Source organism: Rissa tridactyla, chromosome 6, assembly GCF_028500815.1.
Source record: "Rissa tridactyla isolate bRisTri1 chromosome 6, bRisTri1.patW.cur.20221130, whole genome shotgun sequence".
NCBI classification, from domain to species: Eukaryota; Metazoa; Chordata; class Aves; order Charadriiformes; family Laridae; genus Rissa; species Rissa tridactyla.
This window is the reverse complement of record NC_071471.1, coordinates 49,769,887-49,791,931: the sequence shown is the minus strand read 5'-3', so window position 1 is coordinate 49,791,931 and position 22,045 is coordinate 49,769,887. Positions and strand designations below refer to the sequence as shown.

The 22,045-nt window shown below is 44.6% G+C and overlaps 1 protein-coding gene across 11 annotated transcripts in view; it reads right to left on the bottom strand.

Annotated features, from left to right (window-relative positions):
* Positions 1 to 22,045, bottom strand: part of CAMK2G (calcium/calmodulin dependent protein kinase II gamma) — a 121,749-nt gene that overhangs the window by 59,682 nt on the left and 40,022 nt on the right. For all 11 annotated transcript variants that reach the window (XM_054207016.1, XM_054207007.1, XM_054207006.1 and 8 more), the window contains exon 3: positions 8,594 to 8,653. In XM_054207016.1, the coding sequence (XP_054062991.1) occupies positions 8,594 to 8,653 (60 nt within the window). The remainder of the gene's footprint in view (positions 1 to 8,593; positions 8,654 to 22,045) is intronic.

The window sequence follows — 22,045 nt, the reverse complement described above, 5'->3', positions numbered from 1 at the left end:
ACTGACGCAGATGGCTACCACCCACTCCCCACTTCCCCAGCTGCTCACCAGCCCGGGCAGCCAAGATGGGGATTGTCCCACCACCTCCGAGCCCGGCTGTGCGCCAGGACGCTTCCTGCCCAGTGCGCATCACTCAGGACGCCTGTCCCATGAGGAGCCACCACCAACCTGTGACTGCCTGTGAGCTGGGTGCTCAGCTCCCACCCCAGCTGTTTCTCTAATTACATTAAACACGCAGAATTCAGCTGCAGCTGCTCAGGCTGCTTCCAAAAGGACTCTTCTTTTAATTAAAAATTTGCTATTAAAAAGCATTAAATTCTGTAATGCAAATAATCCTCTAGAAATCATCTGTTCCAGCAGCTAATGACCAGCTTTGTTAGAGCAGTAACTAACCGCAGCAGGACAGTTAGCTAACAGGACACAGCATGCTGATGTTAACCAGTCCCTTAGGAACGTGGACTCTTTCCCTCCTCCTCCTTCCAAATTTGACACAGAGAGGTTACAGTATGCTGGATATATACCAGCTTGCTGTGAACTCCCCGAGTCCACAGCATTTCACACCAATTGCAATTTTAAAGCTTTGGAAAATGGAAGAGAAGAAGGGCTCGTTAACACTCTGCTCCGGTTCAGGCAGAACCAAGTTGGTGCAGGCTCTGCAAAGACAGACAGGCACCAGTCCTAAGGGAGTATGAAAAGGCACACACAGAGGTGTTGGGTTTCTTTCCCCTCACCATTGTTCTCACCGTAACCTTTTTAACACTCTGGCCCTAAAAAATGAGGCTAAAGCAATGCACTTTCTGCCATACATGGTGCCGAGTCAGGGGAAATTCCCTTATGCGTGGAAATTCACAGTCTAGAAAGAAACTGCAGGGAGAACAGTACCTTTCCTGTTAAGAAACTGGTCCTTCTGCAGAGGTAAAAAGCAAAAGTAAAAAAAGAACACACAAAGTATTTTTTTAAAAACATTTCGGTGCCAACTAAATGTTATTTTTCCTTTGATTTTGCAATGTCTGTATTGAAAGGCTGAAGTTCAGCACATGATACGTAACATTTAGTATGCCCTACTTAAACATTACATGAGCCAAAAGAGTGCATTAGCAGGAATATTTCCCACTCTCCTGATAACAGTGCAATCACAACCATCCAGAATTGTTATTAATAATTTCTGATTATCCACATACCAGATAAGCAAAGTACTTTCGATAACCACTAGTATTATATGAGAGCTTTTTCTAAAAACCCCCAAAATAATAACAAGCCAACTTTATTGGCATCTGAAAGAAAATACAAAGAGAAAACACACTTTATGAGAATTAATAAAATAAAGATAGAGGCCGTGAAAAATTTTAGGTGTCTCACACAGGCTTTGTAACTTCGCTACACACATTTCTGCCACCAGGGAGGAATCAGCCCTTGGTACTGCAAAGCAGGGCTCCTGCCCGTGCAGGCAGGTGTCCTGCCTGACATCCCCTCAACCTTGCCGTATTAATCTGATTGTCACAACTCCTTTCCAGCATTGCCCAGGACAGTCATGAAACCTTGCCACAGAGGCGAGCTCTGTTCAAATGGCAGGTTGTCGCTCGCACGATTTCACCAGAGAGCAGCCGTCCCCCTGTTCTGCTCGGTGCTCAGGCAGGGGAACACCAACGGAGGCGCCTTCCATTTCCTCAATGCTATTCTAACTGGAGAGGGAGAAAAAAAGAAAAAAGGTAGGGGAATCCTTCTCCTCTGACTTTTGCAGTACTTTTGAATGCACTGAGTCTGGCCACCATCCCACTATTTTATCTTTTTTTTTTTTTTTTTTTTTTTAAGGGATTGCTTGCATACAGATAAATCTTGCAGCTAAACAGATGAATAATGTAATCCGAACACCTCTCTAGTACAGACCACAAAGACATACAGGATAAATATATCCCCCGGCTAGGAAGAAAATGCAATTGTTACTCCATTCCCAAATTGAGGGGGGTCACAGAGAAACATTTTTCTTAAAACTACAGGAAAAGCTACAGGAAGAAGAAGCAGAAAAAGGAGAAAACAAGAAGTAAACTAACAATAGCTAGTGAAAGAAGTAACTGGGTGAATCAGAATAAGAAATAAAAAGCTGGACTGCCTGGGGTTTTGGGGAGCCTCCTCTCAGCAAGACATCCACAGGCACTCACCTAAATCCCTAACAGTGCAGGGACTGGGAATGATAAAGGGTAACTTGCAGCTCAAAGGCTCAAACCTTCCATCAAGAATGCGCTCTAGCTGATATTCTGTTTGGTGGGGTTTTTTCTTGTGCGGTTTTTTTCTTTTTCTTTTTTTTTTTTTCCCCGGGGGGGATGACAGGGGAGGAGAACAGGTTAAAGGCATAAGGCCAAGAACATCATTGTTTGACATCTTAGGAAGCACAACAACTTGCTGTCCTCTCAGACAGCCCCATGACACTTCCAAGGAAAAGCTGCTCAGTAACTGAGAAAGCCGTCAAGAATAACTCTTGCTACAAGGTCTGTTCTCCCCCATCCCTCCCTCCCCACACCATCCCCTCTCTGCACCAGTTTCACCCGAGAAAAGGGGCAGCCCCCCAGCAATAGAAATCGCAGGGCAGCAGCTTTAAACAGCAGGTCAGGCACAGGAGCATCCCACTTGGAAACCGCGGAGTTTCCACAGGGCAGCAAGCGTGGCCAAACCACGGGAGAATCCCCAGCATGTTAACTATTCTTTGCACATAACATCCCTTTTGTCCCAATTGCAAAGGCAGCCTGGATGTCTGCAGCCAAATGAAAACAAGGAAATCTGCTGTTTACAGCAAAACACAGCCTACGTTTTTTTCTTGTTCACCAAGGAAGCAATTGGAATATCTTGTTAAGGAAAAGGTGATAAGAAAACATTCCAAGAGGCAGTGGTGTAGGGGGGGAAGCGAGGGCCTGCTTATCAAGAGCAGTATCTCAAAATGAGGAATGAGCAAACCTGAAGTTATGGCTCATACCTCTAAGACAACAAATCCAGGATTAGGTCTGCAGACATGATCAACGCATCCCATTTCCCACCCAGGGTAGTTATGAGTGTTGCGGGATTCTCCAGCTGGGCTGCACACAGAAGCACAGCATCCTTCTTGGTCCGTGCAGCAATTCACACCTTGATCGTAACCATCATTTAAGGGCACACAAACTAGAAGCCGCCTTTTATACACATCCATCAAAATCACTCCCACGAGACAGAGGTACTCTGAGGACAGACCACTTGTCAAAGGAAATAAAACCGAACTGGGTCAAAACAAATTCTTGTAATTCACAGGAGATTTCTATACCATTTTATTTCCATTTTAAATAAGGATGTGCCTAAAATTGTGGTTTATGCTCAGAGAAGCCAACAGATAGAAGTTAAAATAAAAATAAGTGCAAGTATATTTTGGAGAAAAAGTCAGAAGTAGGAAAAACCTGAAAATGCAATAATTCTGACAGATGCTGAGGACAGCATTTCACTACTGCTATAAATTGCCTCAAAGAAATTAACTCTGAAGCAGTTCAGCAAAGGATATAAAGGCAGAAATCAGAAACAGAATTTGGCTCTGGCTCTTGGGCTACTACCAGCCTCTCTTAAAATACGTACTTTTATTATTCTAGACCTAAGCACATGCAGTTCTTCACAGCAAAGGCTGCCGTGAGCTGGGACACAACAACTGCTCAGTTTGAACTATGAACTAAAGATATTCAAGAACTGCTTTTTTACAGTTGGATTAAAAATATCTAAGAAAGAGATCACCTGGTGACAGATCCAAAGAGGAGGCACATATTTAGACTGGCAGAACAAAAAATTTAGAAGGAGAAGGGCAACACCTAACAACACAGTGGACAAAAATCCATGCACAGAGCAGACTTCATGGTGCACTGAACAAACCACAATCCTACTCTTGTAGGAAAACACAGGAATGCTAGAGAAGAGTTTTCAAAACCATGCATAAGAATTTTTATCAAATTTTGCATTGATATTGCTTTGGGAGTCCTAGGACAGGAAAGGTCATTGTTCAGCACTGCGCTGAACTCCACATCTGCACTGAACAAGCCTGCAGGAAGATACCAGGGTTCCCAACTATGCCACTGCTCTAATATTCGACGGGTAGCAGGAAGCACGGGAAAAACTGAATTCTCCACAAGAGAATCCCTATATAGCGAATGCATTCCAGGACTCAAAAATCAAATACACAGACTGACTGAAATTAAGTTTACAACTACGCAGAAGACCAAAAGAGCTGTTCCAGCAGGCAAAAGTAGATATTCAGCATACTGTAAGTTTAGCCTCACAACAAACAGAAGGCAATGGTGAAGTCTACCTTATCCATTGCACAAGCTTCAGTAGCACAATCAGGCAAGTGTCTGCTTTGAAGGGTCAGGGCTACCAGCATGCTTACAGAAACAGGCTTCTTCCCTGCAAAGCAGGGACCAAGGGAGAAGAGAGCCATATCATTCTCTTCTCCGTGTTCCCAAATACACCCATGTCAAATGCCCATAAGATTTATAGATACGTGAATCACTGGAACAGCAAGTTATTCAAGAAGTGGAATTCCCCACAGAGTTGTGACTCTTGCCAACTTCCACAGGCATTTTATCTGCTTAGACAGTGGGGTTTTAATGATGTTGCCTTCTGCCTCTCTTTAACACTCCCATATCCTCAGTAATGGGTGCATCTTTTTTGCCTTTAAAACAGGATGGAGTGAACAGATCGCTAACTGATATCTGTCCAATTCTGCTGTATTTGCTGAGCATGGCTGGCAAATGGTTTCTCTGGACCAGAATGCAAAATACTCTAGAAAGCTGTCAGGAGGAAAAAACAAAACAAAACAAAAAAACCCAAAAAAACCCAAGCTGAAGGTTAGGTAAAGAAGTCCTTCCTCTAGTGAGCTAAAGTCTGAGGTGATCAGCTATAATGGCACATTCGAATGTAGGGTGTGCAATGAGAACACGTTACATACCATGAGTCAGAAATCAGAAAATTGCCTCAAGTCAACTTTCTTCCATCCAGACAAAAAACCTTACTGCAACACTAAGCTCTTAGAAGGTTTACTCCCTGTGATTACCTTGGCCATAATGTGCATATAACGACAAGACAAAACACCCAATTACAGAGTGATAGCCTATAATTAGGACTGAGATTTGATGAAAGCATGTTAGGATAACTCAGAAAGCAGTCATTTCACAGACTGCAACAGCAAATCGAAATATCACCATTATTTTGTACCTAGAGCAACCTTTACGTTATCTGAGTAGCAGTGTTATGGTCAGTACATTGCAGTCCAGAATCTCCATAGCGGAATCATCTGTCTTGCAGCAAATGGATAAGAAGCACAAATTCAACAACATGTTTCCTTTATATCTTGCGTACAGGCAGGAGAGAAAAGCAGCCCACCTCACAGACTCCTAACTTTCAATCCTCTGCCCCAAACTCACTGAAGGCTCACATCACTGCAGAAGAGCAGGACATGCAGCAATGCAGTTTGCAACAAAAACAGTAACAACAAAATGGGGAAATTAAAGCAAGTGCAAAATCTGCAGAATTCTTCAGGATCGGTGCAGTGTTACTAGCACAGCTCACACTGAGGTAACGCACCAAGTACTCAACCAGAAGAGTTTACAGCAGAGAATGGCAGTAATGAGGTGATTACTAATTGCTAATACACGTTTCACGGGAAAAACCTGCTGCTGTGTCAGAACAACATGTTTCCCTTCTATGACAACCTAAGAAGTCCAAGGAATATGGACGCAGCAATGCGTGTAGCATCTGGACTTCAGCAAGCCTTCTGACAGCATCTTGCATGCTATTTCCATAAGCAATTTTAAAAAAAATGTGTATTCAGAACTAGCTTCCAATGCTGTATACAATTCATTGAAAAAACATACTCAAAATTGATCACTGTCAAACTGGAACAATGTATCAAGTATTCAAGAGTTTGTCCAGAGTCCAGCAGCATTCAACAGTGTTACCAATTATCTACATGATGCAATATATGGCATTGTTATTAAAGATCATGTTACTGCGGGGGGAGCTGCAACCCTATCACACTATCAGAAGATAAATGAAAATGGTCTTGACAAATCGGGGCGGGGGGGAACCCACAGAGTGAATTTCTTCCTATTTGTTTTAATAAAGTCAAATGTAATGCACGCTTTGATAGGAATCCTCATCTATACACGATGGAAAAATTATTTCCTTGCCAGAAGTTCTGCAGAAAGTAGTCTGGAGCAATAATGTGTCAGAAAACAAATGTGCATCATCAAGATATTTAAATGACAAGTTTCAGAGGCTGACGTACAAAACAAGAGCACCTTTGGTAGGACAGGTGAAGCAATTCTTCCCCCTTCAGTCAAAACTGATGTGGCCTTGGAATCTTATGTACGGTTTTGGGCATCACGTTTCTAGAAAGATGTGAAGTAACTGGAGAGAGTCCAGAGAAGGAAAAGGCGGGAGGGGCAGAGGGAAAGGCTGGAGGTCTAGAAACCATGACGTAATGAAGTGTGAGAAAAGATTGAAAGAACTGGGTTTGTTTAGTCTGAAGAAAAAGAAGACTAAAAAAGAGACATGATAACAGTCTTCAAATATGTAAAAGATTGTTACAAGAAAGAAAAACTACTTTCCACATACACTACAGATAGAATTAGAAACAAGAAGCTAAGATAGCAGCAAAATATGTTTTTTTCTGATGTCTAACTGACAGAAAAATTAAACTTTTGAAAGAATGCTTTAATGGAAGCATTAAATGTTTTTAAGAACAAACGTGCCTGGAACCAGCCAGGTATAAAAGGTTTTCAGAGGACTGCTGAATGGACCATATGACTTCCCGAGGTTTATTCAACACACTTTGATGCTCTGTTGTAGGCACAAAACTTAATTCCTTTATTGCTATTTGTGAGTGCCCGTTGAGTTTAGAATGACTAGTCTCTTTATCTTAGCAGGAAAACTGTTTTTTTTCTAGGAAGACAGAAATGCTCTGTAGAAAATGCAAGAACCACTGACATTCCCCCAAACTGTCTTTTCCAAACCGCAATACAACAGGAGACAAGCATTGCCACTCATTACAGATGAGTAAAAAGCTGTAGAACTGAACCAGGAATGTGATACGTTTCTGTTTTCTGTGTGGTTTACGTATAAAAGTGGTTTTCCTCTTGTGTGTAAGATTTACTCTGTGAGAGACCTGGTAAGAAAAGATGTAAGAAATTATAAAAAGGAGAAATGATGAAAGTGAAGTTAAGGCCAAAATAAAAAGTGACATCACCTACTAAACTAAGTGCAACAGGTCTTATGGGGCAAATGAAACTCGCTAACTAGCCAATATGAGTTCTAGTCATTCTGAATATTGCCAAGCAATAAATTTACCAGCCAATATATTCATCAGTGCAAATTACTGTAGAAGGTGGCCACTGCTACTCTCCTCATGCCATACCTCCACAACTACATTCAGATGCAATAAAGCTCTTTCTTGCTGAAAAGCTAGTACTGAGGTGCTTTGCATTTTGTGAGGTCCCGAGCTTGTGGTAATTGCTTCTTCATCACATACAGAATAGGCTACAGATGTTAGTCCACAGGCTATGCTGTAAGGCACCTTTCCTCTCCCAGGTCTTCAGACAATAGGAGCAAATGGTTATGAAGCTGAAAGTCAGGAGACCAGACAGATGCTCTTAAAATGTTATCTATACTGACAGATAGAGTTATGCAAAAGAAAGACAATGTAATGCACCACAGGTCTCCCAGACAGGGATATTTAAGAGTGGTTTGGTTGAAGGTGGCAGCTTGGTATTTCTTAATGTTTTCTCTAAATAAATTAACTTGAATTAGACCTTATCTAGGATCCTAAAGGCTTTATTTATTTAAAGATCCTGAAATGGGGATTATTAATGGTCCAAATCTTTTGCTCAAAGCAACTTTCAGCAATGTGAAATTTCTGTAAAAGAAAACTTAGGACAAACTTCCACAGTGCTTTGGAACTAGACGAAAATCCATGCCCCCTCTCTACAGTTCAGTAAATAATGTAGTTTTGGTTTGAAGTTGTGCCTTATTTTGCCTCTTCCTGTAATTCTAGACAAAATGATTCCCCTTACTCCATTTCTCTTTTTTTTTTTTTTTTTGACCACTGCCAAAATGAGCAATTTGGTTTTGGTCTCTTGTTTTTAGAATAAGCGGCCACTGTAATGAGAAGCGCTGACATATTAGCCCACCCTCCTTTAACTTTGGGCATGTCACTGAATACAGCATTTAAACAGATAGGTCAAAAAGTGACAAGAAGAGGAAACAGAAGACAAGTGTGAAGAAAACAAACCCAATAGCTTACTCCCACTGCAGAATGTCAGATGAGCAGACAAGAGTCGTGCATCATGCAAGGAGCAGGGACACCTCTGCATGCTGTCACAGCACACTTTGGTGAACATCTGGGCAAGGATGCTAAGGAATGGGACAGGGTCACGTGCAGAATTTGTCAAATGGAGAAACTAAGGTGATTTCAACAGGGAAGTTTGACAAGTTGTTGTGAACATTCAGAATACACTTGGCTCTCATACAGGACGCCAGATGAGACATATTACTCCTCTCTCACCCCCATCCCTCTGAGCCCAAGGAGATTTACCAATATTTGGATGCTTTAGAAGTCGGCAGATTCGAGCTTCACGTTCCAGTTTCTGGTGATCTGAAAGAAAATAAGAAACAAGGCATTAAGCAACTAAGCTCTTGTTCATATTCAATGGAGAAAGGAACACAGTGACCCAGCAGACATCCAGAGAGCTGGGAATTTCTGCAACACGACTGTTTCCCAAAACCTCACAGACATTTCAGGCGAGCACTCTGCAGCTGAGACTGCAGGTGGACCTCCGCTCCTTCTACAGAGCTAGCACTAAATTGATATTCCCTCCTTGGATTCAGTGAGTAGTAGCACAGGCAAAGACACCACACTCTTCCATCAGCCTCACAAATATGCAAAGCCACTTCCAGTGACACCCCTTCCAAGACTTACCCCCTTCTCCAAGGCTGGAGAGGAAAAGTCTCTGAAGAAATGGCCCACAAGAAATGGAAACAGGACCTGCTTCCACTCCAGAGAAAGACTGGGGAAGAAGGTCAAAGTAGGGGAGAAATACACAGCTCCTGCTAGTGTACAGTCACCACATGAAGTAGGGAACTCTGCCAGCTCCAGTGAACCGTAAAGGTAACCATACTTCAGTTACCCATGGATGGGCTCGCTGGTGAAATGCTGATCAAGCACTTTGAGATCTCCAGGCAAGAAGTTCTGCCCAAATGCTAAGTATGCTTATTTCAGCCCAAAGGCAACATCAGTTCGAGCACAACTGTCTCAGTTCGAGGACAACTGTCATCTGGATTAAAGAAAAAAATATCAAGGAGAGTAAAAAACGGTTTCTCCTCCCTAGAAATGTAACAAGCATGAGTGCAAGGAAAGGAGAGGGAGCTAGAGCGACTCTGCCCATCGCAGCCAAGACGCAGGGGGCATTTTAGCTACTGAGGCTCAGACAGGAGATTTTTCACTACAGCAGTGATTGAGTCCTGAACTTTCACTACAAAGCCCCCACCCTCTCAAGTGAAACGCTCACATTGGACAAGCAGAGATTCACTGAAAGGATCCGTGGGAGGCAAATCTTTTAGGCAGCCCTGGCAGCTGCTAAACTCTAGACTTTTGGGGATACAGATGCCTAGAAAAAGGCAAGAAGCAAGGACTGCCCTTCCTCCCCAGTCCAGCCACCAAAAGAACACGGGGCAAGCAAGCAGCACTCTCTGCCTGCTCCTGACATTTCTTCTGGAGCAGATCTTCAGCACACAGGCTTGAAACCATACCTTCTCTGCATCCCCCGTGACACACGTCTTCTCCACCGGAGTAAGCAGTACCCTTGGCTGGTTGGGCTACTCAGCAGATCACTGGTAGGAATGCAGGATCCTCCAATTTATAGGAACCCCACTACAGAATCACTTAAAGTGACACTGCATTGCTCTGCCTGAGAACGGTCCATGGTCTCTGCATGGTCTTCCCTTCCCTTTGTAAAGGAAGGCTTTGGGAAACTGTTCTCTTCCCCATGAGCAGAAGACAGAGACTGAGCCAGATCTCAGCTCAGAACACTTTTCTCTCCCAGGCTGGGAATAGCAGCTCAGGGCACTGCAGGATTTCTGTCTTCTTTCCCACTGCTGAACTGTAGAAAATGTCCCAATTAATATTTTATAGGTCTGAGATGTGCTTACATCCTCATCTGCTCCTGTTCAGGGGTGGGGGAAGCTAAATTACTCCTTTCATCTCTCCTTCCTTCTCAATCCTGGAAATTATTGTTGTTGTTGCATATATTTTACAGTTCTATGCCAGAATGGCTCTCCAATAAAGTAGCAGGCAGCAGGAGAGCCTGGAGAGCTTCCACACTCCTGAGGCCTTGGTGCAGTGCAAGCGCTTTCTCACCTGCATTGCTGGGAAGGGGCGGGGGTGCCTTGCCTTCCCTTTTAGCAGCATCTCTCACAAATGAAGTTTTGCAAAATACAGTTGCAAGGTAACAGACTGCGCTGCATACTCTGCACTTGGGCCAGATTTCTCACAGCAGGACAACAGTTCAAGATAAACTATCCATAGCCAGCTCGCACGCCTGGGTCTTGCAAATTCCCCACTTACCCTCCCAGCTCTACTTGGAACTCCTACAGAAGGGGATCCTTCACCCACCCGGATCACGTTGCCCTCGTGCACAGTTACACTTGCTGAGAATCTGTTCCCAAGTACAAGGACACAGGGAAGCAGACAGCAAAAACAGCTGAGCAAAGGGGGAAGGAGAGGTAAGAGCTCACCACGTGCTACTCAGCCACCGAGTCCTGACAGCCAGGACAGACAGCTGACAGGAGCAAGGCTCAAACAAAATGACATAACCATCAAAATGCCATGGGAGATGTAAATCAAGAGCAATTGCTCCCCTGAAACCCTACACCATCGTGCAGAGGGAGGGGAGCAGGCAGGGCAGCTAGTGATCATGGGCAGCAGCCACACCAGAACTTGTGACAAGAGGTCATCACCCCACACCCCATCCCTCCAGCACCACACAGCCTGGCCGGAGACCAGAGGAGGAGTACAGCGCTCCGGTCACAAGGTACAGGAAACTATTTCTGGTCAGGGGGAAAGCATACCACACTCTTCTGTCTCCAGGGCAACAAAACAGGCAAACTCAAGCACAACTCCCAGGGAGAAAGCACACTCCAGCCCCGGGAGCAGCCAGCCGCCACAACCACGAGCAGAGAAAGGTCAGGCTGAGCGGGTTTCCTGCTGCAGGTCCTGAAGGATCACGGGTCCCGTTGCTGTGGGATCACCCATCCCCATGCAGGGGGCACCAGAACACAGCCCTACCTGTGACTTCAAAAGGGCCCCCCTACTCCATCCCCAAAGAGAGCCCCTTTTTAAAATCTTTCTTCATCGTCCAGCGGCCTTTGGCACAGTGCAGGCATTTGACTCTCATTCCAGGGATCAGTGGTAGAGTCGATTTGGTACTTGTTGGGAACAACCCAGTACCTAAATGCATAAGGAATAAACACAGACTGCAAATTTTCCCTGGTCTAACAATGGTTATTGCCAGAAGGAGAGCGAAAACACAAAATTCCATCAGTCCAGCAGAGCAGTCAAAGGCTAGGCTTTAGCACGTCTCTTATAGGGGGTCTCACCAAACCTTAAAAATGCAAAGTATTCCTAACTGTATTAGAATAATGATGAAAAGACTATATGGGTTCAGATCCCTGCCTTACCAAGAGCTTGCAAAGCAAACCATTTCTCCCCTCTCTGCCCAAATGATCAAACTTATTTCTGCAAGCCATTTGTGGCGTGAAGGTGTTTATTCTTAATGCACAGTGGAAGTACACCTCATAGCTAATAGAAACATGGCAACACATCTGACCTACCTTACAGGACCCCCGCCTTTCACACACTATGAAATTCAACCAGCAATTTCCATAACTTGCTTAAAACACAGTATATCCTCTAGAAAACATAAGGGTTCGCATTCAAGACTTGAAGTGATAAACAAACCCACAGAAGTCCCTCCAAATGTTAGTTATCCTTCCCGTTAAAATTTAGCACTGCTGTTCCAAGTCTGAATTCATCTACCTCCTGCTTCCAAATATTGGATTTCATTAAGCTCTTTTCCTGCTACGTTACAGAGCTGTCTAGCCCTGAACAATAGCTGATGCTCAAAACTTAAGTACAGGATATTACAAACACTCATCTAATATTCATTTACTGTTTTCCAGCCAAAAAAAAAAAAAAAAAAAGAAAAGAGAAACTTGCTATTTGGACAATTCTTCTATATACACTGTGAAGCAATGAGTACCTACGCAGACAGAAATGTGTAGTCTACACAGCTCTTTTGTAGCAAAATTTAAAATGTAACTGCTTAAGGAGATGGTGCTTAAAAACAGCAGGAGAAAACTTTCCCGTGTTTGATACACAAACTAAGGTGTGAAGATCTATTTCTCTTTATTAGTCCTTTACATGCAATGACTTCTGCATCTTGGTTCAGCATGTGAGACTACATTTAACCCAAGTACCTTTAAAATTATTGTTCTGCAAATACTGTGCTAAGTGTCATTCTAGTAACGTTAATACCGGGTTTCTTCGGAAGATACTTGATAAGAAACTGACTGTTCAGAGAACTGGGATTTCTTTGGGTTGGATTTGATTTGTCTAGGGGTTTACTTTAATTGAAAACAAGAATGACCGTGTTAGCATCATTAGTGAGAGTTAAGGACCTACAAAAATTAAACTGCTTCATTTTTGAATGCACAAACGTGCAGCCCATTCACTGGGACAGAACTGCTCGTGCACAGTGGATGGACAGAAGTGGCCATGCACCATAAATAAGAGCTGTAAGAATCTCTAACTGAGCAGATTAAAACAAAAACGACCCTGCCTGAACACAGAAGACAGCAGATCGAAACCATGATAGTTCGGCCTGCATGTCCTAAACACATCAAACTTCAGCAGATAAAGAGGATAACATGATGCAAAAGAAAGGTGGACCCAAAAGAAATAAAAAAAAATATCCACACAGCTTTGCTTCATGAAAACCTGGCAATCTCCAGCAGGGTGGGGAATATGACTAGTTTTATACTGATGCACATTTCTTTCTCTTTTGTAAGAAAATCCTTTCATTGTCTGACAACTTCAGTCTGGTAGCCCAAAGATGCAGCGTCAGAGATGGATGAATAACGCAACTTCTGGGCTCCACTCTTCTCCAGGGAATCAGTGCTTGGTTTGCTAATCTAGCCACTACACGCACGGCTGCTTTGCAGGAGGTTTTTCCTCACCAGGTCTTACTCCAAGGGTACCTGAGGCCTGGAGGAGAACATTTTCAGACACACAGACAGGGCGCAAGACATCTACAAATCCCAGTAGTCTAGAGCTGTCAAGTGAGAACATTTACATAACAACAACAAAGGTCGGTCACTGTGCCTAATCAGCTTGTTTGGAAGCTGTGCTGAGCAGAAAGGGATGCCAGGGAAGCACAGGGAGACCTGTCTGCGTGGTACGCTTGCAAAAGGCAGAGTCTGGAAAAAGACACCGGCAACAAACCCGAAAAGGAGATGAGTCCGAAACAAGCAGGGTGAGGGCCGAACTTGAGCCGGGGAGCAGGGGAAGATGGTTAGGTGTCAGGTGCCGACGCTGCCACCCTGCACAGGCAGCACAGCACGAAACCCTCCTGGCTTCGGACATAGCTATGATGCCCTGACTGACTCCCGCTCCCGAGAGATGTGGAGAGGGGTTTTGTTTCAGCTGCAGGCAGCTGCCATGCAAACACGTTTTCCAGCCAGAGTCTTGCCACAGGCTCCTCAAAGGACCAGCGACCAGGGAGGCTGACAGAGATGTGCCCTTTGCGCCCCATCCCCTCCGCCTGCCCGAGGAGCACTGACATTTATTTATTGCTCTAGGAACAACGTCAGCAAAACCACACCTATTCCAGATAGTTCCTTCTCCTGGCAAGCAGGTATAGAAGACAGCATTAAAAACTAACTGAAAGAGTGGACAAACAGTTATTGAAATAAATCAAACCAAGATTTATCAAAGTGATTAATTTCACACCTACCAGAAAACAAGGCGGAAAAAGTTAATTCTACCATACTTTCTTCAACAAGCATTAGAAACACAGCACTGTTTCGAAACCATTCCACATGCAAGAGAGCACACCCACCGCAGCATTTACTGGCTAAACTTTACCAAACTGCAGCTATACTGAGGTCCTGTGGCTAAAGCTCACTCTTTATTTAGTACACCTGCCTTAAGAAGAAAAAAAAAAAAGGCGGGGGGGAGAAGGGGACGACCATGGGAAAGTACAACTTTTAGCAGCCTGAAAGTTTAGCCACTCCAATGGAAAGGCAGATTTTCTCCTACACCAGCAAACAGAAGCAGCAACAAAACTAACACTTCATTGTGAATCATCTCTGTTTGATGAGAAATTGTGTCATGAAGAAAAAAAAGCTTGCTCCTCCCTTTACCAATACATAATCTTCCTGCCCTCAACTGGAATATACAATCCGGCTGCTCAATACTACAGTCCACCTGCCTTCATCCTGCACTAGGACCACACTCTGTCGTTACTGTTAAAGGAAGCTTGAAGCTATCATTCCTGTGGGAACACATTCTAGATTACATTTCTGAGAATGGGAAGAGTCCGGAAGAGGAATCAAACCCAAAGCAATAAATTCAGTTTGATTGCTGTCATCATGCCAATTCCGGGAGATAGTCAATTGGTGCCAGCTGCTAAGATACCATTTCAGTTGCTTCACGACAGAAATCGAATTTGCATCAAATACATTTTGTAGTGTGAGACAAGTCTGAGCTTTCAGGTTCCTTCATACTTTTCTTTGCTTGTTTAAATTTAAACTTCCTCTCTGAGACATTCCCAGTAGAAGAGAGCTAGCAGCTCCATCATCCCGCACTTCAAGCCACCCACCTTCCCCCATATTCTCTTATTTTTCCAACAAGGCTGTGCTACAGAACAGCTGAGATATCTCAACATTTGCAATAGGGTGGCGCAGGACAGTATGCTATGCCACACCACCACTTTAAACATGAATACCAGCAAGTCTCAGATCACCACCATCTCCCCTTTTGCAGAAGTCCGTAGGAAAACAAAAAATCATCCTAGGCCTTAAGAATTACCAGAGGCCCCCACAGATTCAGTATATCCTTTCTGACAAGAGCTAAGAGCAGATGCCTAAAGAAAAAAATAAGAAAATAAGCATATAATGACACTTCCCAAACACTCTCCCTCCCTCTAGCTATTTGCAGCTCAGGACTTTGACGTTTCCACTTCAGCATTCGTACATTGCCATTTCAAAGACCAGCCAAAATTAATAAAACTGTAACAGCATACTACCCCCATCGCACGTGACATTTCTGAAAGCCAAAGCCTGCTTTCCAGCCTCCCAGTGCAGAACAACCCCAGCAGCCCAACGTCCCAAGCACCCTACCACCAGCAGCTCTGCTGCAGCAACTGCACAAGAGTCACAAAGTCACCAGGGGGAAGACGCAGCTGGAGCGAGCAAGTGAGGATGAAACAGTAAGCCTCCATTTTTCTCACCCAGTAAAAGCTTCAGAAACAAGACAGTGGTGAAATCCTCATCGCTTGCCTTCAGCTACTAACAGTGGAGGTTCAAGTGCCAATAGGACACAATAAACAAATACAAGACTTCTTTCAAGAAATGCCGGCAGACCTACTTTCTGACAAAGCCTTTCCTCTAGCAAAACCATTAATATTATTACCTTGTAACAGCCTTTTCCCACGCTTTCCCTACCTCCCAGAAACAAACAACTCCACATGTAAAAGTGTAATCCTACCCCTAAAAGTACATACACACATGGATCTTAAAGACAGCCAAAAAACTCACAGAGTTGGTAACAAGCTGTGTTTCCACACAATAGTATCTGTGAACCTCTTGGTATTACTGGACTGGAAAAACAAAACAAACGAAATAAAAGGAACAAACTGCACAAACGTCGAACGGAGTTTCTTCTTTTTAGTTCAAGTAATGCAGAAATTAGACTATCAACACCACAGAGTAGAAGTCAAGATGGTTTATGTGACTGTCTCTCTGACGAGCACCCTGAAGAGTGGGCCAGGGCAATTTATTCTCTTTTCCAGTATTTCATTACCTCATACTTACTTTGCAAAGATAATCTAACTGAAGGCAGATACGAATATGTGTACAACAGTGGCAAAAGGAAAGAAGGTATTAAAAATACCTAAAAGGGATCTTTTAAAAGAAGTAACAGTGTGCACCTTTGACATTGCAGTTTCTATACTCAGTGCCATTCAAAGCTGCCTTTTCTTTTCAGATGCATATTTTTCAGTTTATCAGCAAACACCTTGTCCAATATTTTTCTTCGGGATTTCCAGCAGGTGGACCTGGTAAGGGAAGGAGAATTCCTGTCCTCTTGCTTTCAGCAGCAATGCATACCCTGAGTATTACCTATGCTACACATTATAAAGCAAAAGAAAAGCAACCTGATGTGCACATTAAGAGGAAGCCGGGAGCTTGGGCTCTCAGACACCAGCAACTTTCCAGGAACTTCAAGAGCCAAAGGAGGTCAAATTACTGAACCAGTGCAGGCTCACAGCTATAGGTGAGAGGGATCTCCACCACAGTCACAATTAACTGTGTGAACACACGGGGGTTGAGTGTGCTCAAGCCTGACGTGCCTTTCCTTGCCTACAACGGCACAGATAAAGCCAGATTGGGTGTTGTCTCTCTTTCGGAGAGAACTCCCACCATTCAGCTTAGGTTCTTGCCTACAGCAGATCCCATGGTTTGACCCAAGCCAGCACTGCAAAGCAACGTGAAATCTGAATGCATGTGCATGCACCAGTACATAGGAGGAAGGAGCAAGCACCCCAGCCATCCACTGTAGGTATAGTCCTTGGCTTCACACTTGAGATCAACTCAGAATCTGGGCAAGCATCTCCATCTGAGCTTGCTACAGCACTCAAGAGCAGGCCTTATAAACGCCATGATTAGACAGACATCCCTCCAACAGCATCCACTGCCACCTCCCCACTGGACCCATCCTTCCCTGCAAGCCACAGGCCCCCAGAGCCTCTTCAGGCTGTTTCAAAAGCCGTTCCCAGTCTTATTTGGCCAAAAGCAATGGGCCAAGTAGAGCCCAGTGGATTCAGGCTGAAGCCTCAGTGTCAGTGCAGCCACTGAAAAACAAGCCAGCACCATGACTGCATAAGGAGGGTGGAGGATATCTGCCTGCAGAACAACTAACACAGGCCAAAACACCATTCAGGCCCCAGTCAAAGTCTTCAATAAGCTCTGACACAACACAAATGCCACCCCTTACGTACAAGCCCTGCCTCTGGTCCAAATCGCCTCTCAGGGTACACCAGTTCCTCTTGGTAGCAGGATAAACATCTCTGCATCTGCCCTGGTCATCCTTCCCATGTTGCCAGTGGCATATACAAGGCCTGTGCCAAATCTGCTTTACTCTGTGTTTGCTTTTCCCATCAACTAGTTACTTCAGTTACTAAAAATCAATGAAGAATTTCCCATTTCATTCCCCCTCTTTTTTCCTGCTAGCCATCAGCTTATTTTGTGCCACCGTGATGGAAGCAACTCATAGAGGGAACATCCCTTCCAGGTTTGGTGGTGAACAGGTGGGAACAAAATGTTTTACCACTGAGGTTCCCTTCCAAGCTGTGTGCCAAGTTAACACCTACAGCCACAGAAATCAACACCTACAGTCTGCTGCAATAATTAAGAATTCTACTAACTGACCATTAAAACTGCCCACCAATTTATCAACTCCATCTGCTCCATTAGCTACTTCAAAAAGAGTGCCATTTCTTGCTTCTATAAGACTTCTTCCCTGCTCGGGGTGCGATGAAACACAAGGAAAGCCAGCGCTGCAGTGGGAGGTACTGGGAACCATTCCTGCAGCAGCGCATTGTAGCTCCCCTCCAAAGCAATGCATCCTCCAGTTGACAACAACAAAAACACAGCCACCTTCCTCCTGACCTGAAGCAATGGAGATCACCAACTACAAACACTGACAGGCAGATATAAGCACAGCAAAGGGCAGGAATTCTTTTATCTTGTTTTATCTGCTGTGGCCAGGAGGCGTTAACTGCACCCACCACACTCCTGACACAGGAAGAAATGTGGTGTAATTGTACTCCCCAAAAGAATGGTGCAACTGCCACACTGTCCAGCCTGGCGGGGCATTTGCTTGAAGGCCCCCACCAGGTTTGTGACGAGTGTAATGCCATATTTTAGCTCTCCTTGGGCATATTGGGTCAGTGTCCTTTCAAATGCTTAAGAGAGCCTACATCCCAGAGAAAGGAAGAACCGCAGGATACAAACACAACTAGCAAAAGGAATGAAGTTTTCAAACCAGAAGATGCTGAACTCCACAGCTTTAAATGGTCAAACAACTTCCCCTTTCTTGCACCAAAGCAGATCAAAAATTAATACAATGCTCTGTCACGGTCACTTCAGACCTCATATCCTATTAAGAAGGCCTTCAGTTCAGAGTACTTGTCTACCGTAACCCTAAAAACACAGCCCCCCATCCCACCTGCAGTCCACCCTTGCACCAGAGCCCTCCCCTTCCTTCCCCCTGCCCCACATGCGGCACCCCCCACCTTCTTCCCCCGGCAGGGCTGCGGTTCAGCGCGTTCCCCTCCATTTTGCCTCCCGCAGCTCGCACTTTCCTCTGCAGCCCCACATCCTGCAGCACACGTTCCCACAAGCCCGTGTCCCCCAGCGCCACGTCCCCCCAGCTTCCTGCAACGCAGCAGGGAAACGTGCCCCTTCCCTTCCCCGGCTGCACACAGGGCAACCCCAGTCCAGCCCTCCCATCCCTGGTTTCCAATCTGCAATGGCACCATTTTTTTTTTTAAGCTGCATTTTACAAGTAAATCACGTGCTCAGCTGCTACTTTGGGTGCAGAGCCAAGAAACACTCCAGTGCATGGGGGCAGGGAGCTGATGTATTTTTTGTTTCATGTGACCAGCTTACCAGCAACTTCACTGAGACCATAAGCAGAATCTCCCCCCACACCCCTCCTTCACCACCAACCCCTTCTCCCAGCCGCTCTCACAGCAGAGATGCGGAGCAAATGCACGACAGGAGAGTCTGGCATCTCGTGTGACTACAGACAACCTTCAAGTCAGAGAAGATGTGAGACACCAGCCTTGCACTCCAGATAATTGTCTGAAGGCTTGTGTGCAAGGAGCTGATCTTTCCTATAAAACAGCGATGGTTGTGGAAAACTGGTGGCTGGAAAAATTAAAAAATACAGTATTAAAGGTAGGGTAGAGGGGAGGAGGACGCTCTGCTGCTCCACAGGTGTTGGGGTGATTCCTCCTACCCTGCTGGAAGCATGAGAGCCCCAAGAAATGCTGCAGCACAAACAACAACTGATGTCCTGACACGGCAACTCTGGAGTCCATCTGCATCTCTGAGCACGAGGTGTGGGGCACTGTAACAGACCGCATGCTACGGCCTCCCACACAGAGAAAGGCAGAAGTTGTGGGCTGGGGATTAAGAGGCAGGAGGCTGCAGTTACAATGCTAACTTCCACAGACATGAAACTATATTTTTTTGGCTACAAAATTAGAGGGGGGAGTGTTTCAGATCTAAGAGGCTGGCTGTAGAAGGTGTGTTTAAATAAACAGCATTCCAACATGCTTTTACAGAGATTAAGAAGGGGCAAGTGATTTTTGAAATAAACTTACAGTCTAAATTTTAGAGGGGTTCCACGCGCTTTCTGCAATGAGATGGGCAGGACAACACGCACAGTGGTGTCTCTTAGCTCCCACAGAGATGAGCAGTAATGCTTTTCTTAGTTGCCCTTTGCAGAGCAATTTTAATTGTCCCTAGACCTGCAGACCACTAGCAGAGATTTTGGGAAAACAGAAATTCTGGCAAATTTCTAGAAGACAGATACTTAAATGGGAGGAAAAAAATTAGAAAACAAACAAAAAAATCGCCATAGAAGAACAACTACTTCCACAGCATCTTTTGTCAGAGGACCTTTAGGTGTGTAACAAACATTTACTATGCAGCCTGCAAACCCCTGAAATGCAGGGTTTTTTTTCCCTATCCTTAAAGAGATGGAGGAGGAAAGCAGAGGTACTGAAACCAAAGACCATGTCAGTGACAAACCTGTGCACAAACTCAGATTTTTGGAATTTGAGCCTCTCACTACCGTGTTTTTCATCCTACTGCAGAGAGAGAGATGAAGATAGAAACAACGCAGGTCAAATCTAATGGATTTTGAGTAGTCTCTCAAAGCAAAAACTGATAGGGATAACATTATCACTGCTGCAATACCTCATTGTAACTCATTCTGGGAAGCATGAAGTTCTACCTCAATCCCACGCTAAGTCTTAATGGGTTCTTACTATAAGGTCCAGCGTTCAGAAGTGAAAAAAAATAAATTAAAGAACATATTTAGCCTGCTTGGGTGGAACTGCTACCTGACGAAGCCTGCGTTGCTCTTGGCAAAAGCACGGCCTGAAAACAGCTTCCTTCACGTGGAAGCTCCAGATCTGGCCTGTCTGGTGAGCACAACAGCTTGAAAGTAGTCACCGTGCCCCATCACCATGTCTGCTTTCAGATTTCCAGGAACGAGGCACTTGACTTGCATCTTTTCCAAAGAAGCAGCTGTTATGCTACGGTTTTGATTTATTGTCTGACTAAGTTTATTTCTTGTTTTGATGAATGTTTAATGCTCCTGGCTAGATCTGTTTAGATCTTGTTTGCCTGGGGGCATTTAATACTGCTCCATTACCATAACACTAATTTTAAGGCCACCTACAGCTCTTTTCCCCCACCACAAGCCTTTTGCTATTGTTTGGATCTAAATTACGTGGTGCATTTTTGGCACTGAATTCCACAGCACCACACCAAGACAACAGACACTTAGCGAATCTCAAGAGATGGCCAGATTCACTGATTAACAGACAACATACCCAGAACAGCAATCCTCACTGACTAAATTCACCCCATATACCGATTGACAAAGATCGAGGATGAGAGGTTGAAACTGTACCTCTCATGTTATCTCAAAGCATACAGATCTGTAAATTGCTGCCTATCCCAAGCAAAAAATGAGAGGGGAAAGGGAGGTGTATCAGAAGGAGAAAGAAAATGCAGTGAAACAATTATTAAAGTACTAACACTGATTATCTACAAAGCAACTTTCTCTGTTGAGAGCAGGTTTTAATGGGGTGGCAGTTAAGTAGTTGAGCCAACATGCCTAAAGAATAAACCCTGCTTTTTCTACAGAACACACAAATGAGGAATAGTGGCAGACAAAGCTTCTCCCACGCTACCCACCAGACAGCCTCAGCTCTGACCTAAAAGGAGCACTTCCGCCCTACAAACATTACTTTGACCCACACAAGTTGAATTTCTAACTAAAAAAAGACAGCGGAGCATGGCCAGTGCCTGAGAAGCCTCCACAGTCCTATACGAGCTTCGTGGAGCATAAAGGTGGGATCCAGACTGCAGTACCCCCTGTTAAAAGAGGCTCCCCCACAGCCATTATTCCCAGCAAACAGCATGGAAAAAAAAAAAAGAAAAAAAAGAAAAAAAAGAAAGGTCTCCTTATACTTCCTTTTTTGCCTTCTCTACCTAGACAGCTGGTCCAGCCAGATGAGACTTGGGAGACAGATGAGACTCCCAAGCTGCTTATATCCAATACAGCCAGGATCGGAAGCGACAGCAGCCAGTGGGCAGGAAGGCCTAGAAAGCCTGTCCTGCAGGCCCCAGTAAATGCAAGCATAAAATGTGCTTCTAAAAGAAAAACATTAACAGCACTTGTAGCCAGGAACTCAGAGAGGAGACAAAGATGACTAAAGAAGTGTCCAGAGGGAAGCCAAAGCTGCAAGAAAATGCACGGGAAAGACAGAGCACCCACCAAAAAGAGCAGCACAAGGAAAATGGGATGAAGTGAGAAGAGAAAGCCCAGCTCAGAGATGAGACTCATTGGCCTTGGTGAAAGGGAGCAAGGACAGCACAGTGGCTGCCCAAGGCAGGCTGTTCTCCTTCACAG